Consider the following 17,520-nt stretch of genomic DNA (forward strand, 5'->3'; position numbering starts at 1 on the left):
CTGGAGATGGCAGCACTTCCTGCAGGTAAAATCAGCAGGGACACTAACTGCATCCCTCACCTCAAACATCCTGCAGGAGGAACATTGCACTCCCTTCCCTGCCATTCCTCTAACTTTCTACCAAGATCTGGCTAACAACTAAATTAAATTTTTTATAAAAAATAATAATAATATAATAAAATAAAATATGGTACCTACCTCAGACCAATGGGTTTTATTATTAGGTTAGAGGAGGAGGGCGGGTGGGAGACACTACACGTGCAGTGTCTCGGGTTTCCTCTCCACCAGAATTTATTGGTGAGGGTCTTCCCAGACGTCCGCGAGTCGACTTCCTGTTCCCGTCTAAAACACTAATTTAAAAAAAAAGAAAACTTCTCAGCTCCTGCTGAAATTGACTAACCAGCCAGCTCCACTCCCGCCGAAATCGACTGGCCTGCCCCTGCAAAGACAAGTGTTTTTAAAGGACAGACTTACCTCCCAGCAGCCACTTCCGCACTGCTCCCGCTGAAACTGACTCACCAGCTGTTCTCCCGCCGAAATCGACTGGCCTGCCCCTGCAAAGACAAGTGCTTTTAAAGGACAGACTTACCTCCCAGCAGCCACTTCCGCACTGCTCCCGCTGAAACTGACTCACCAGCTGTTCTCCCGCCGAAATCGACTGGCCTGCTCCTGCAAAGACAAGTGCCTTTAAAGGACAGACTTACCTCCCAGCAGCCACTTCCGCACTGCTCCCGCTGAAACTGACTCACCAGCTGTTCTCCCACCGAAATCGACAATTGTGTCGTCATCATCAATGCTTGGCGGAATGTCAAAGCCACTGGCTATCTCAGCAGAAGTTCTGAGTTCACAGGTTGAAAAATTGACGATTAAAGTATTAGCTGTCTTCGATGTGGGATCTGAATGGAAGTGTGTGTTTATTAGAGACTTGAGATTTAAACGCTTTAAATGTGTTTGATGAAAGGGAGTTTTTTCTCTATCAAGTTTGTATGACTGAGAGCTATATTAGATTGCAAGAAGTTTTCTTTCTTCTCCTCATGGCTCCTGATATCTGCCCGTGATGAATACCAAATGAGTGGCTTTGAAGATGGCATGGGAATATGAGGGCGAATGGGGTTTGGGGCAGAACTTGAGCTGGCATGGAATAGCCTTGGGCATTATGAGGAGGCATGGGATTTGTTGTGGACCATGGGAATCAGGTGGGAGCCTGAGGATGTGTGAGGAATAAGGGCGAGAAAGCCAAACAGCTTCTAAAACAACTGGTACAAAGTCCCCAGAAGACCTTCTAACTAGCTGCCTTGGCACTCGGCTGCCCTCTGATTGCCGAGAATTTTCCTCTGGGATCAGCGAGCCTGACTTGATCCAGTCATCACCTCCATAGAGCAGGAATTGGGGCTAACGGGGACGTTAAACCGGGATGGCTCATTCAGGTTGGGAAATTTCCCAACTTGAGTACCTGCCTTGGTAGGGAAAATCCAGCCCTTAGTGCAATGGATACTCTGAAGGAATAATGACCTTTCACAGATTGCTCAGAGGTGCGTGAGTGTCAACCACATTGTTCCCTCCTTGTTTGTGAAATAAAGCTTCATTTTCTATGCACCTTCAATGGGTTGACTGAGACCATGATGGATTGACTGAGGTCAGTAGATCCGCTGCATGGGAAACAGTGACATGAGACCATGATCTGGTGCTCTGTATTACAGTGTTGTCCTGTGTACTAGGAAATGTTACACGGAGGAATATGATTATGGAGAGGACTGGCGAGTTTGGGCATTGTCAAAGTCGGGGGCGCGACCCGTGGGCGGGTGTTGGGAGGGTCATGGAGCTGTCCGACGTGGCACTCCCAATCGCGCAAATCTGCGTGCAACAGCCGCAGCAGCCGGCTTTTAATAATGCCCACATTAACGTATCCATTAGCTCCAATTTCTGTTCTACAGAGGTGATGACTGGATCAAGTCAGGCTCGATGATCCCAGAGGAAAATTCTAGGCAGTCACAGGGCAGCCGAGTGCCAAGGCAGCTTGTTCGAAGGTCTTCGGGGACTTTGTATCAGTTTTAGAAGCTGTTTGTCTTTCGCAGCACGGTAGCATTGTGGATGGCACAGTTGCTTCACAGCTCCAGGGTCCCAGGTTCGATTCCTGACTTGGGTCACTGTCTGTGTGGAATCTGCACATCCTCCCTGTGTGTGCGTGGGTTTCCTCCGGGTGCTCCGGTTTCCTCCCACAGTCCAAAGATGTGCAGGTTAGGGGGATTGGCCATGCTAAATTGCCCATAGTGTCCAAAATTGCCCTTAGTGTTGGGTGGGGTTACTGGGTTATGGGGATAGGATGGAGGTGTGGACCTTGGGTAGGGTGCTCTTTCCAAGAGCCGGTGCAGACTCGATGGGCTGAATGGCCTCCTTCTGCACTGTAAATTCTATGATTTGAGCTGTGATTTCTCGCCCTTATTCCTCACACATCCTCAGGCTCCCACCTGAACCTCATGGTCCACAACAAATCCCATGCCTCCTCAAAATGCCCTTCAAAATTGCCATGAACTTATACAAAAAATGCGGCCGCACTACGCATGCGTACCCGCTCATCGGTGCACATGCGCAGAGTTTTGTGCATGCACACCGATGAGCGGGCATGCATGTGCAGTGCGTGGCCACTTTTTTAAAAATCTGGTCGCAACCTTTTTGAAGGCCATTCGCAGCCGGCCTTGTTAAAAGGCGGCTGCTAAAAGTTCAGGGAGAATGATTGGTTCCTTTCTGAACTTGGATGCTGATGAAGTTGAAGTCTCTTACTCCTTGAATGGTGAGTGATCCAACGATGGTTTCACTGCAGTGGAACTTCAACTAAGAGATGTCAACTTTTTTAATCTTGATTTTTAAACATTCCAAAACAAAGTGCCTGCAGGTTGTATTTGGAATCTTTATCAATTAATTGATTTTTAAGTGTCTTTTATTTTTTTACATTTTTAATTGTAATGTTTAGGTGTAATGTTTAGGTGAAATGTGGTGAACCTCCAATTTCTAGAGGATGAAAACATTTTCAGTTTCTTTGGGCGTGATTGTGATTCCTCCATTTTGTTAGCAGCAAACAAGGTAAGAGAAAATGGTGGGTCGCGAAGGTCGGCTGCCATGGGTCGCGAAGGTCGACCGATGTGGGTCGCGAACATCGGCCAGATTGGGTTCCGAAGGTTGGCCGGTTGGTAAAAATGGATCCCCGGAAAAAAAGTTTGCAAAACACTGGACTAGTTAATTAGGTTTACAGTGTCTGCTTTCATAGGCATCAAGGTAAACAACTGAGAAAACACCTAAATTTGTCTTAAACAAAAAACCATGCTGGGTTTAACATCTTTAATTCAATGTTATAAATAAGTCAAATGCCTTTACACTTGCAGAGATGAATAAATATAATTTTCATCGAATTAGACATAATATTTTACCTGTGATATGCCACTCAAAAGTGAAGGTGCAAGATCATTTGGATAGTAAATATTGTAAAGTAAACTGAATTAGAAAAAAGTAATGCCATTTCTGACATTAGAAGAAGCAATCCGATCAAAGCATGAATAGAAGGAAACATTCAGGAATGGTGGAAAGAATCAGGCGCTTAAAGAAATGTGAGCCAGAGTAATTCTGTTTAAATGTATATTTACAAATTGAATTATATTTTCTTGATTTTTTCCCCTTCTATTCAAGGTTTCATCCAATAGCTTTGCCTAACAAATGGCATTATTTCAATATTGTGATAATAAACATAGTTTTAATATCTAGGTGAATGCATCATTATACCAATTTGTCAAAATCACAGCGTGATTGCAGAAGTTGGAAGAAATAAATTATTTGCTCAGGAACGCCAAAACGTTCCAAGACTGTCTAAAAATTCAGGAAAAGGCCATAAGCCCAAGACCTCCTGTTGGTGATTAGTTCTGTAGCCCAGTCCAGCCCAGAATCAGAATGTCCAAATTACCTAACAGCACCTCTTTCGGGACATGTGGGAGGAAACCGGAGCACCCGGAGGAAACCCACACAGACACTGGGAGAATGTGCAGATTCCCCACAGACAGTGACCCAAGTCAGGGATCGAACCTGGGATCCTGGAGCTGTGAAGCAACAGTGCTAACCACTGTGCTACCATGCTGTCCTTTTAAAAAAAATAATCGTACATTAACACTGCAATGAAGTTACTGGTAAAAGCCTCTAATCACCACATTCTGGTGCCTGTTCGGGTACACAGAGGTAGAATTCAGAAGCTCAAACAATAAGTATGCTCTCCTATATTTAAGGAACAGTGTTGCGACCTATCAATAGAAATCCACCTATTGTTACCAGAAGTAATAAGAGAATAATAACTATTGAGGGTGTTGTTGAATTATAGAGTACTTACAGTACAGGAGGAGGCTATTTTCTTTTCATAAATTTAGAGTACACAATTCATTTTTCCCAATTAAGTGACAATTTAGCATGGCCAATCCACCTAGTCTGCACATCTTTTTGGGTTATGGGGGCGAAACCCACGCAAAGACGGGGAGAATGTGCAAACTCCACACACAGGAGGAGGCTATTTGACCTGCTGTGACTGTGCTGGCTTACTGCAAGGACAACTCCGTCATATTCCTCTGCCTTTTTCCCATGACCTTGCAACATTTTTCTATTCAGGTAATTACCCTGTTTCCTTTTGAAAACCATGATTGAACAAACAAATTAGGCAGGAGGAGGCCATTCAGCCCCTCGAGCCTGCCTAGCCATTCAATAAGACCATGGCTGATCTGATTGTGGGCTCCGCCCTACTTTCAGTCTACCCCCGATAATCTTTGACTTCTGTGTTAGTCAAACATCTTCTGCCCCTGCCTTAAAAATATTCAATGACTGCCTCTGCCACTCTTTGGAGAAGTGAATTCCAAAGGTTCACAACCTCTGAGAGAAATGTTTCTCCTCATCTTTATCTGTTTTTAAACTGTGTCCCCTAGTTCGAGAGTGGATTTTCCCCATAAAAATGACAAAGTGTCATTTTGGGCGTGAGAATTTTGGGCGTGCTTTAGCCTCTGTGATTCTGATTGTCATCTTCCCGCGCAATAAATTAACACCCCCCCCCCCCCCCCCCCCCCCCGTGATTCATGCCAATTTGGAATCCGCAGGCATTTAATTCACCTTAACTGGGGTTTAGCTGTACCCTGTTAACAAGGGGGAGCTGCATTTAAACGGTCTCTCAGCGCTCACTCCCAGTGAAGCCAGCGGGATAGCTGTGCGAAGATTTGCTCTATGCTGCTGGCCCCCCCCCCCAAATGTTGGGCCAAATGATTGTGCCCCAACCTCCGACATGAGCCCAGGTGCGCAGTCAGAAGACAGACTGGAGTCAGACTTGAACAAAACCAAAGGAGCATCACTGCTTTCCTCGTAGCGAGTCATCATCGTCGTCCTGCCTTGAAAGGTGACTTGCTGGCAGAGCCAACCGAGGCCAAACACCCTGCTGTGATGTCAATGAAATCCGTGGAAGGCTTTGGGATGGGGGGGGGGGGGGGGGGGGGGGGATGCTTGTTAAGCTGCTGGATACCAAGCCCCCTAATTGGCTATAAGGTCCTCCATATAGTTGGACCCTCGCTGCCGTCTGTCCTCCATCCTCCGGGTCCTCCTATGGCTCATCCTCCACTCCTTTCTGGTCCACCTCCTCAGAGGAAGCTTCACATTCCTCCTCCTCCTCCAGAATATCAGCAGCTTGTCATCATTGTGGTCTGCTGTGCCAGGTTGTGGAAGGCACAGCAGACCACAATGATGCGGGAGACCCTCTGGCGGCTGTACTGCAAAGCACCACCAGAGGGGTCGAGGCAGTGGAATCGTATCTTTAGTCAGCCTATGATCTGCTCAATAACAGTCAGTGTGGCATGGGCCTCGTTATAATGGGACTCCGCCTCAATCTCGGGCCTCTGCACTGGCGTCATCAGCCTTGACCTCAGTGGGTATCTATTTTCCTCTGCAATCTAACCTTTCAGCCTGGGGTGGTCCTCGAAGATCCCAAGGATCTCCGAGTGCCCCAGATGTAACTGTCATGCACACTTCCAGGATAGCATCTTGGTGGGCAGCTGGGTAGCACAATGGGTAGTACTGTTGCTTCACAGCGCCAGGGTCCCAGGTTCGATTCCCAGCTTGGGTCACTGTCTGTGCGGAGTCTGCACATTCTCCCCATGTTTGCGTGGGTTTCCTCTGGTTTCCCCCCACAAGTCCCAAAAGACGTGCTGTTAGGTGAATTCTTGATTCTCCCTCTGTGTACCCGAACAGGCGCCGAAATCTGGCAACTAGGGGCTTTTCACAGTAACTTCATTGCAGTGTTAATGTAAGCCTACTTGTGACAATAAACATTATTATTACACGTGCATGATGTTGAGGTGGTGGCGCGTATGATTTAAATATTCAGGGAGATAAACTCCTTCTGGTAAACGAAGGGCTCTCCCTGATGCTCCGGTGCTCTCAATGGGACATACATGGGTCGATGGCCCCCTGGACCTGTGGCACCCTGAACCTGCAGCCCAGGCATCTTGGTGAGTCTGGATCAGGTCAAAGGTGGTGTAGTCGGATGCCTAGGCATACAGAGCATTTGTGACCTCCTGGATGCACTTGTGGGCTGATGATTGTGAAATGTCACAAAAGTCCCATTCGAGCCCTAGAATTCCCGGTGATAGAAAAAGTTCACGACTGCCGTGACCTTCACTGCCACTGAGAACAGGTGTCCTCCTCCCCCACATGGCACCAGGTCTGCGAGGTGAAGCAGAGCCTTCAACGGCTCATTGTATAACATGCAAGTCCTGTATACCCGAAGTCTCCTTCACCATTGCCATCTGGCCCCCTCCTTGGCCTATTGGGTGGCTGCGCCTTGAACTTGACCAGTGCCCCCTTGTTCTCGTTCAGTCTCCAGCCTGGGTTAGCCTTGCCGCAGTGGGCAGCAACTGTCCACCGACACTGCATTGAAAAGGATAATTGCCATCTCAACTGGCTCTATTCCAAAATTCATCGTTACTCTGGGAAGAATGGGAGAAGGAGAGGGAGAGACGGTCAGTAAGGGTTCCCATCACAAGAACCTCAATCCCTCACAACCCGCTTTGTCCTCATGATCCTGGAGGCTGACAATCCTTTGTCTCCGGTGGCATGCGCCACCTCAATTAGCTGTTGGCCATAACACATCATCGCCTCAAAGGGCACTGCCCGCGCCACATCATAGTTTCTAATGACTTCCTGTCCAGTTGTTCCTTCCGATCACATCAGCTGCACTGGGGTCCTTCATGTGCTATGACTCATGGAAGCCCAAATGTGGTATGATGGTTCCCGGACCCCCCAGTGCAGTTGGGTGGTTGCTGCTATGAGGCGCTATCCTAGCCTTCCTGATGCCCAGCCCCCAACCTTCAACCCTTGAGGAATAAGGATTCCACCACCAACCCTGACTTGGCAAGTGAGGCAGCTCAGAGTGATGAAGAATATATTATAATGGCCAATTGGCTGGATGAGCAAAACCCGCAGGATTGTGAGAGGGCACAAGTCCTTTCAAAGGTCGCCCAGAGCCAGACCAATATGCATAATAGATACTCAGGCTCACGATCCTATTGCTGTCATGCCATAATACTCTATACACTTGGGCAGTTAGTGCATGACCTATGGCTTGAAGCCTAATGGGGAATCAAATATTGCCTCCCTTTCCTGCCCTTCACATGACTGTCCTCCCTTCTCTCTCTGAGTGACATGCAGTCAGCCCCTTGGGCTGGCAGCTTTCAGTCTTTAGACTCCCTCCTGTCCAGACTAGGAGCCCTTATCCCCAAGGCAATTGGCAGCAAAATGTGGGAGATTGTGCTCATAACTCTGGTGCTCATGTAGAGAATAACAGTGCCTGTGAGGAAACCTTGCACTATAATTTTTGAGTGCACCCACCTGTTTCAATGGCAAAAACTAGCTTCCATGAAAGACATATAGCTCAGATAAGATGGAAAAATAATCCCCTTCTAAAAATAATGAGCTTATACATAACGGGTGTGCGTTTTAGGAAGCATTTATGGAGCATGAGGTGCTGTGTTAATATCGGAAAAGCTCCTTTGATTGAGGCAATAGCTGCCAGATCTGCTGCTTCTAATAGTTAATTGGGCATGAAGTGGAATGTCAACAAAATAACACAGAACCTTTCAAGTAAACCGAGAGATGAGTAGCCATTGCAACTTGACGGTGCTTTGAAATTGACCTCAAATGAATTACTTCAAAGATTTTTGAGCAATCAGACAGAAAACTAGTCATGCGACCCCCATCCCAGTAAGGACACCCAAATTGAGGCCGCCCAATCCAGCCTGACCTCCCCAGACCTGCACCATGGCAGCAGCTGACTTGCTCTTGTGTCCTCTGGAGGTAAGTGCTAAGCGGTACTCACCTACTTGCTCCCCCTCACCCTCTGAGTCATGATGCCTGGTCCCTGCTTTTAAGGTCCAGCAAAGATTTGAGGCTGGGTGAATTCTCGGTGGTGGGGGCAGGAACATAGAGAGGGTGGAAGATCTGACTTCATCGTGTTATTGAGATTAAAATTCTGTCAAATTAATCAAAATCAGCTTCTAGTCCTTTCTGCACAAGATCTGGTTCATGCCAGCAGGAAGAGCCTGGGAAGATCACAAACCATTTTTCGACTGGCGAGAATCCCGTTTTGGCCTCTCCAGGAATTTCCCCGATATAGCGTGATTTGTGCCGGGTGCAACGTGGCCGAAAATCACCTGCCTCGTCTCTTCCACTAGGGGAAACATCCTTTTAGCATCCACCCTTTCCAGTCCCCTCAACATCTTATGTTTTAAGAAGAATCTACCTCCATCACATTCTAAAGCAGAGCATTCCAGATCCTACACATTCACTGCATAAACATGTTTTTCCTTATGCCACCTTTGTGTTTTTTGCCATTCACTTTAATGTGATATCGTCTGGTTCTCAACCCTTCCACCAATGGAAACAGTTTTTTCCTATCTGCTTTGTCCAGGTCCCTCATGATTTTGAATGCCAATATCAAATCTCCTCAAATTCCTCTTCTTGGACGTGAACAGCCTTGGCTTTATCATTCTGTCCATGAAACCAAAAGCCCTCATCACTGGAATTTGGCATTAATCTTTACTGCACCATCTCCAATGTCTTTACATCCTTCCTAAAGTGTGGTGCCCAGAGTTGGATGTAGTATTCTAGTTGTAACCAAGGCTGAGCCTCATGAAGATTCAGCATAACTTCTTTACATTCAAATGTTAACACAGCACCTCGTGCTCCATAAACGCTTGAAGTGCTTCCTAGATGCACACCTGTTATGTCTAAGCTCATTGTTTTTAGAAGGTGATTGTTTTTCCATCTCATCCTCCCTCCCATTCCCATTTACCACTCATACCCTCCATGCCAATTTTTAGCATTTGAACGATCATTTACCCAGTCCGAACTCAGGACAGAATTAGGGAATGATATGCCATGTGAAAATCATTTGTTCATAAATTTCTTACAAAATGTTCCTTTTGTTGCAGTGCAATAAATGAATGTGTCAACCAACCAGCCCTTTAAAGTATCAGTAGCTAAACCTGTATGCACTTGACACTTCATTATCTTATATAACTAAACACTGGGCAATTAAGAAGTAGATCTAAGCAATATGCAACTCTCTCTTTTTGGCACAGCTGTTTCAACAGACTAATGAATGCCCGGGCTCTCAGTCAACAATGTGCAAGGAGTGGCCATTGGCATGGATGCAGAGGTATAGGTTGTCATGGAAGGTATGAGGGACTAGGGAGGGTAATTTCAGGAGCATAGGTTGGCTTGGAAGGTAGGTGCAAGAGTATTGGTTGGCATGGGGGGAATGAGAGGCCATTGGTGGGCAGGGGGCACGAAGTGGCATGGAGGGGGAATGGGCAGTGTGAGGGGCATGAAAGGTAAAGGCTAGAGGGTTGTTTTATTGTAATGGATGAAGTCCAGGAGCACCAAGTCTCTTAATCAGCATGTCTATGTGCCCGACAACCCCTGTGGCTACCTCCAAACTGCTTCCACTTAGCACCTAGACCACACCCATCCCCCTTGTATTCCCTCCCGGAAAAAGAAATTCCCACCTTGCGGGTACTTTTTTCCAAGGTGGACACAGTAAATTTCTTGACTCCAGCTACCTGCCGCTAAGATGAAAATCCAGCTCAATACTTCAACCACATTCAAAGATGTGTGCATATGAACCTCCAGGTTTCTGTCTATACATGCTTTTAGAAATATCAAATTAAGTATCACCTCACATTGCTGAGTGTTAAATTCCATCTGCCACTTGTCTGCCTGTTCTGCTGAATGTCCTGTGGCCATCAATTGGTATCATTCTCACTGTTTGCCACAACTCCAAATTTAGTATCATTGGCATACTTGGTCTGTATTCATATAACTATACTCCAGTCTGACCTGCTGTTTCTGTACTTAAGCCAATTTTTAATCCAAATTAACATTGACCCTCTTCTATTTCACTATTTAATTCCTATTCTAACTCACTATTTAACTGCAGGAAGTAACCTTCAGTTTTGGTCAAGTTATCCAGAATTGACACATGGAGAAAATGTTGGCTGTGTGTGTGTTAGTGTAGAGAAATCATAATGGTAATCTTTATAAATGCTATACTTACTGCCAAGAGGAAAGCTTCTGCTACTGTTTTATTATTACAAAGCTAAAGTTGCTGAATCAAATCATAAAATAGGTCAGTTTGCTTCTAATTGGCTTACTCAACAACTTAATAAATGAATCAATTTTAGACATTCAGCACTAATTTATGCATTGAATCTATAAATAAATGCCCGAGAGGATCTTGAAATTTTGTTGAGAGATTTATGCCACTTGCTTGGGTACCGTAAATTCATAGAATCTGCTTGAGCCTGCAATGAGGGAAAAGGCTATGGGGTAATTGGCAAAAAAGCGGGTATCCCTTTTCTGTGTTCGAATCCATGAAAATTGATGTTCAAACATTTCCATAACTAGCCAATTCGGCAGTAATTTGATAAAACATTCCAATTATTAGCTTACTATCGTATGCCACTTCCCAAACTTGGACCAAAAGATTCCACTAAATGCAATTTGTAACAAGAAGCAAAATGTTAACATTGACAATTTTTTTGTACTTGTTTGAAGTTTATTAATGTGGAGAAACTTGATATTCTTCACACTGTACATCTAATTGACACTGAATTATTTTTGACATTGTAGAACTGCAAGCAGTAGAAAGGGACTTTAAGACTATCCAAATGTGACTTGTATCGCACCCTTGAAACTCTTGAGCATTTTGTGTCCAATTTTAATCACAGAATTGTTACGACATAGAAGGAGGCCATTCAGCCTATTGTGTCTGCACCAGCTCTCTGTGCATTGTAACCTAGTGTTTGTCTTTTCTCTATACCCCTGCACATTGCTTCTATTCAAAGAATCCCCTAATGTCCTCTTGAATGCCTCGATTGAAGCTACCTCTACCGCATTTCCAATCAGTACATTACCGACTTGGAAGGATTCACTGTGTACAAAGGTTTTTTTTCCCACATTGCATTGACTTCTTTTGCAAATTACTAAATCTGTGCCCTCTCGTTTTCAATACCTTTGTTAAAGAGAACAGTTTCTCTCTCCCTATCTATTCTGTCCTGCGCCCTCATGATTTTTAACATCTCTATCAAATCTCCTCTTTCTTCCCTTGTCTCTACGTAAACAGTCCTAACCTCTTCAATCTATCCTCATAACTGAAGTTTCTCACCCCTGCAACGTTGTAAACCTCTTCTACACTCTCTCCAATGCGTTCACATCCTTCCTATAGTGTGGTGCCCAGAATTGTATACAATACTCCAGCTGAGGTCTAACTAGCATCCTGTATATGTTCAGCATAACCTCTTGCTCTTGTACTATGCCCTTATTAATAAAACCCAGGATACTATATGCTTTAACGGTTCTCTCCACCTGTCCTGCTGCCTTAAATGATCTATGCACGTGTACACGCAGATCCCTCTGCTCCTGCACTCCCATAAGAATTTTGCCCCTTATTTTATGTTGTATCTGCATGTTCTTCTTCTTAAAATGCATAACCCACACACTTCTCTGCATTGAACCTCATCTGCCCACTGCACCAACTTGTCCATGTCCTTTTAAAGTTCTACACTATCCTCTTCACAGTTTACAATACTCCCAAGTTTTGTGTCATCCTCAAACTTTGAAATTGTCCCTGTGCACCAAGATCATTAATATATATTAATTTTAAGCTAGGTTTCAGATGTGAAAAGGCAATGTTTAGCCTATTTAGTTCCCCTTCAAGTGTTATCCTTCAACTAATTATTTATACATAAAATAGTTATTCAGTAGTTTAATTTTACCTTCTAATTATATTTTAACTTGGACATTAATATTACACTATACATATTTATTCATTAATCACCTATAGTCTCAATATAAAATCTGCCTTAAGCTGGGTACAAATTAGTTTAGTTAAAATAATATAAAGTTTAGATAAATGTATTATACAGAGCTCAAGAATTATTGATTAGATGTAGTCTAAAAATAGATATGAGACAAATGTTCTCAAAAGTTTCTAGAATGTTAATTGCTGAAGTTAGATTTACATTCTATAGTTCTATCATGGTGAAAGAAAATGCTAGAAAGTAAAATAATTGTAGCTCATTACTTTATAGAGTGCACTAGTTCTAAGAATCTGAGAGTCTGCTATATGAACCGTTAATCATTTTATCGACAGAATATTAATGAGATGAAACTTCATGCCAAGTTGATGCTGGAACCTTAATTGCAATATGTATATGTGTTGAATTCCCCAAAATGTGTGCTTTTATATGAACCAACATTTTCTAAAATGATTATTGAAAATATGCAATCAAGTGAATTTTCTGCATGGCCTGTATGTTGGCAGTTCATTAGGAAGAGGATTTTGTTCTCTTTTGAATCTTAATTGCCTCACTCCATCAATCAGGCAACAAGTTCGACTCTTACCAGCTTTGAGAAAGAAAACTGTTTGAACATTAAATCTAATCACATCTTTATTCTTTCACCCCTTTTTTTTGTTTTATTCACTCAACTTGCAATTTTAAACAAATACTTCAAGGGATGTGGGTGACATTGGCTGAGCCAGCATTTATTGCCCATCCCTAATTGCCCTTGAGACAATGGTGGTGAGCTGCCTTGAACTGCTGCAGTCCATGTGTGAGGGAGCTCCAGGATTTTGACCCCGTGATAATGAAAAAATGGCAATATACTTCCAAGTCAGGATGGTAAATGACTTTTGACAAAGGGTACACACCCCAAATCTCAAAACAGTTTTGATCTTCTCACCCAGTGATGAACACTGTGTATTTTCAGTGTTTGAACAGGTTTCTTCTCCGATGTAGGCTTAAGCCAAGATAATAATCTTTATTAGTGTCACAAGTAGGCTTACATTAACACTGCAATCCGGCACCTTTTCGGGTGCACCGCGGGAGAATTCAGAATGTCCAATTCACCAAACAAGCACGTCTTTCAGGACGTGTGGGAGGAGAGCCGAGCATCTGGAGGAAACCCACCAAACATGGGGAGAACGTGCAGACTTCCCATGGACAGTGACCCAAGCCGCTGTGAAACAACAGTGCTAACCACTGTGCTACCGTGCTGCCTATCCATATTAAACACCAAATTCAGTAAGTTCTACTCCTGCATCAAGAAGTAGATCTTCCAGTAACTTAAGACATTGCTTATCGGGCAGCATGGTAGCATTGTGGATAGCATAATTGCTTCACACCTCCAGGGTCCCGGATCGATTCCAGGATTGGGTCACTGTCTGTGCAGAGTCTGCACATTCTCCCCGTGTGTGCATGGGTTTCCTCCGGGTGCTCCGGTTTCCTCCCACAGTCCAAAGATGTGCAGGTTAGGTGTATTGGCCAGGCTAAATTGCCCTTAGTGTCCAAAATTGCCCTTAGTGTTGGGTGGGGTTACTGGGTTATGGTGGAGGTGTGGACCTTGGGTGGGTGCTCTTTCCAAGAGCCGGTGCAGACTCGATGGGCTGAATGACCTCCTTCTGCACTGTAAATTCTATGATCTCTATGATCAGGAAATTAAAGTACTTATTTGGTCCATTTTGCCTTGCTAAGCTCCATCATTACCTCCAGAATACTCGCTGCGAAAGTTGATCTTATTTAAATTGTTGGAGTTGCTCAGAGTATCGCACAGTCCTGTGTGTTGTCTGGTAAACTTTTTTTAATTTTTAGTCAACCTTATCCTTTACCCCCAGATGTGAGTATGGCATTTCAAAGTAGGATTCACCTGCAGAGGCTGAGAGGCTACTGAACTTGTATTATACTCCTTGTGTACATACAATGGTGAGAAGTGTCAGAAAATTTGTGTTGTATTTCAGCCAGTTTTGTAGTGACATGGAGTGTTCATGTGAAGGCATTAATGTGCTGACCTTTTTTCTATGGAAGCACTCTTGAGATCATTTAAGGACCAGCAAAAGCCGAAGCAGCGGGTTTATTTTTTTTAATTCAGAAAATTGCAGTTCAGAATATCGCAGAAGAATAAATAAAATGTCTCCCTTATTAGTCAAATAAGTTTAAAATCATGCCGATATTTTTCACTTCTTCGCAATTATTTTCAGCTCATCTTCTGTGAAGCACCAAAATGAATTCCGAGATCACCGCCTCCTATGTTAAGCAAAGGTATCAATGATGTGGAGATGCCAGGCTGCCTGTCTAATTCTGAATAGCCGCCAGTGGGAAGACTGCAATAAACTGGAAAATGCAGACAGCTTAAAAATCCAAATGCTGGTTCAGAGAATGAAACACTATCAACTGCAAGTGCCTGCCAATGTGTCTGCCATTTAAGTATAACATTAATCTATTCCACTTAGAGAGCATTAGATTTTATTTTACGCTTACATAATAAGACATGAAAAACTATTTGTCATAAGGGGAGGAATGGTCAAGCAACAGGTGGCAGGTCAGACAGAGGGCGTGTTAGTATACATTTGGAATCTGCAGGAGTCACTGGGTTGCCTCTTTGTTATTAAACCAAGAAATCTGCAAGTGTCTCATAGAAAAACCAAATCATAAAGTTCAAAGGAAAATGTAATAAAATAATAATTAGTTATTTTGTGTTGGCTGTGTTGAGGTGTAGAGCATCCTAGGTGTCTCCTTAGTCACATATATGCCGAATGGGCATAAAATAATGCTGTTGCATCAGACAACTGATAATTAACTATTTTAATTATAACCCGTCTTGTCCTTTCAGCTTAAGTTGGAACTGGGGGGGGAGGGGGGTGGTTGGTTTAGTGGAGCCGTGTTTCTTACCCATGGTGTTTGATTTGATCTGTGAGTAGTCTTGAAAACTGGGGGTAGTGATTGCTAATTGGGAGGGGGTAACCGAAAAGATAGAGGTGGGGAGAAGGAAAATGCCAGATGCCACAAGTAGGCTTACATTAACACTGCAATGAAGTTACAGGACAAATCCCCATGTCGCCACACTCCGGCGCCTGTTCAGCACAGTCTCCAGCTCTTGTTGAACCCTGGAATAAAATGGGGTGGGTGGGGTGATGCGGGGGAGACTGACAGCGGCGCACAATTCCCAATATATCTGGGTTTAAAATGTGACCTCAGTTTAAGGTAATCTGTTCTACAAAGTACACGTGGGGTCTTGCTAGGGATTAGAGCTTTTATATCTTTTGAGTTGCTAATCTATCAAAAACGTAACGCTTCGGGGTGCTTGACGTGGGTGTTTCCAGCTCATGGCGGAACCCAACAAACAGCATGTTTGTTTTTTTCTATGAGGTTTTCCTCTCTTCGATGGAATAATTTTCCTGAATTCTTCCATGAGGGACAGTTTCTGAAACTTCACTGGACAAACCTTTGGCACACAGCAGGGTGCAACACGTAAATATTAAATAGGAACAAGGAGGGTGGGGATGGTTCTTTCCAAACGGGCACCGAAATGAATCTGGGAAATGCCAAAAGCAAATTTAAACGGAATTAGGTGGGGTTAATGGTGGCTGCTTCACAAACTGGTGTCCTCTTGTACTGATTGATATCAGCGCTGTTTCTCACTGCCAGCAAGCCAAAACTACTCATTTAAAAAAAAAATTGGAAACAGTAATAAAATCGATATTGGAGGCACTTAGCATCATCGCCTTTAGAGGTTTGAAGATCTGAACTTGCATACCATGATATTAGAACAATTATGTAATCACACTAATACTTTGCGTAAGAAAATGAGGCATTGGTTTGTCCTATTTTTAAATATTTTAAAAAGTTTTAACATTCTTCATTTTCCACTAAGACCTCAATTGTTCTTTGACAAATCCTACTAAGTTCTTGCATCTCCTAACGCTTCGTGTAGGTGGTCAGCTCGCTTGTTAAATCGAATTTCAATGATTAGTAACAGAAAGAAAAATCCACATTTGAGAAAAATAAACGTCAACTTACCGAACAGAATAACGAGCAATTGAACAGAATAAAGAACCGCGTTCCACGAATTCATGGTCAGTGAACAGCCAGGCACAGGTACAGTTGAATCCGAAACCTTCCTTGCCCGGGATCCACTTGTAGCTGCTTATGGGAAACTCTTCTCCGCCTGTCGATGCACCGTCCACACGCTGGGGCTCACAGAATGCTGGCTGTGAGATAGACAATGGCTCATCGCGGTGGTTTGAAGCCAGCCTCCAACAGGTTCCTTCCACTCGCCGATGTTTGATCCCTTTGTTACTGTTGAGTTTGCCCCAGGAGTCGCCGTCGTTTCACTTGGGATTTCAGCACCAGAGACAGCGCCCAGTGAAGAGCACTCACAGAGAGAGTGAGAGAAAGCACAATGGGAGCCCCCCCCCCCCCTCTCCACTACACCCAAATTCTCCTAACACATGCAGAGCCCGAAATAAACCAACTCGTCGAGCGTCACCAAATGTCCAATCTCTTTATTCATTGCATCTCCAGCTCAGGTGAGAACAAAGGATGTCTTTCCTTCTGAGAAGAGTACTGCCCTGATGTGTAACTGATCGCCGCCAGTGTTGCTGGGTTGAAGTGTTTAGTGTCGCTGGGGTCGGGTTGCCAGTGGTTCCTGTTTGTTTTGTGCCGCCTGTCAGTCTAGCCTGTTTCGCTTTCCCTGTTCACATTCCCACGCTTACTCCGTCTTCTCGAATGGGCAACAACACATACACGCATGCGTTGGCAGCCCACATTGTGGCGAGTCAAAGTCGGTGTCTAAGTCTGAACTGGTACTTGCAGAGAGCAATGAAACAAACACCGCCTTCAGCAATAATATATACTGTGTGAAATGGAAGGGAATGCTCATCTCAGTGCCTATTTTGAGTCGGGCAACATTTTACTTTGAAGTGTGTGAATTAGAAGGATAAATAATAGGGGGGGGGGGGGGGGGGCGGATTATCAATAATTATTCATTAGCCCTGCTGGTTGATCGACACTATTTGATCCACTCTGGCCCAATGTGGTATTTGTCAGTGATACTCCACCCTTTACCAGAGTCAGTTGAACCCTCTAGGGAGAGACAAGCAAAACAACACCAAGTATG

At 44.2% G+C, this 17,520-nt stretch overlaps 1 protein-coding gene across 1 annotated transcript in view; it reads right to left on the bottom strand.

The window, feature by feature from the left end:
- scn3b (sodium channel, voltage-gated, type III, beta) overlaps window positions 1–17,146 on the bottom strand; it is a 55,424-nt gene extending 38,278 nt beyond the window's left edge. The window contains exon 1 of the mRNA XM_072486677.1: window positions 16,422–17,146. Within this exon, the coding sequence (XP_072342778.1) occupies window positions 16,422–16,476 (55 nt within the window). The 5' untranslated portion in view covers window positions 16,477–17,146. The remainder of the gene's footprint in view (window positions 1–16,421) is intronic.
- Between the last annotated feature and the right edge of the window lie 374 nt (window positions 17,147–17,520).

This window comes from Scyliorhinus torazame, chromosome 21 (genome assembly GCF_047496885.1).
Source record: "Scyliorhinus torazame isolate Kashiwa2021f chromosome 21, sScyTor2.1, whole genome shotgun sequence".
NCBI lineage: Eukaryota > Metazoa > Chordata > Chondrichthyes > Carcharhiniformes > Scyliorhinidae > Scyliorhinus > Scyliorhinus torazame.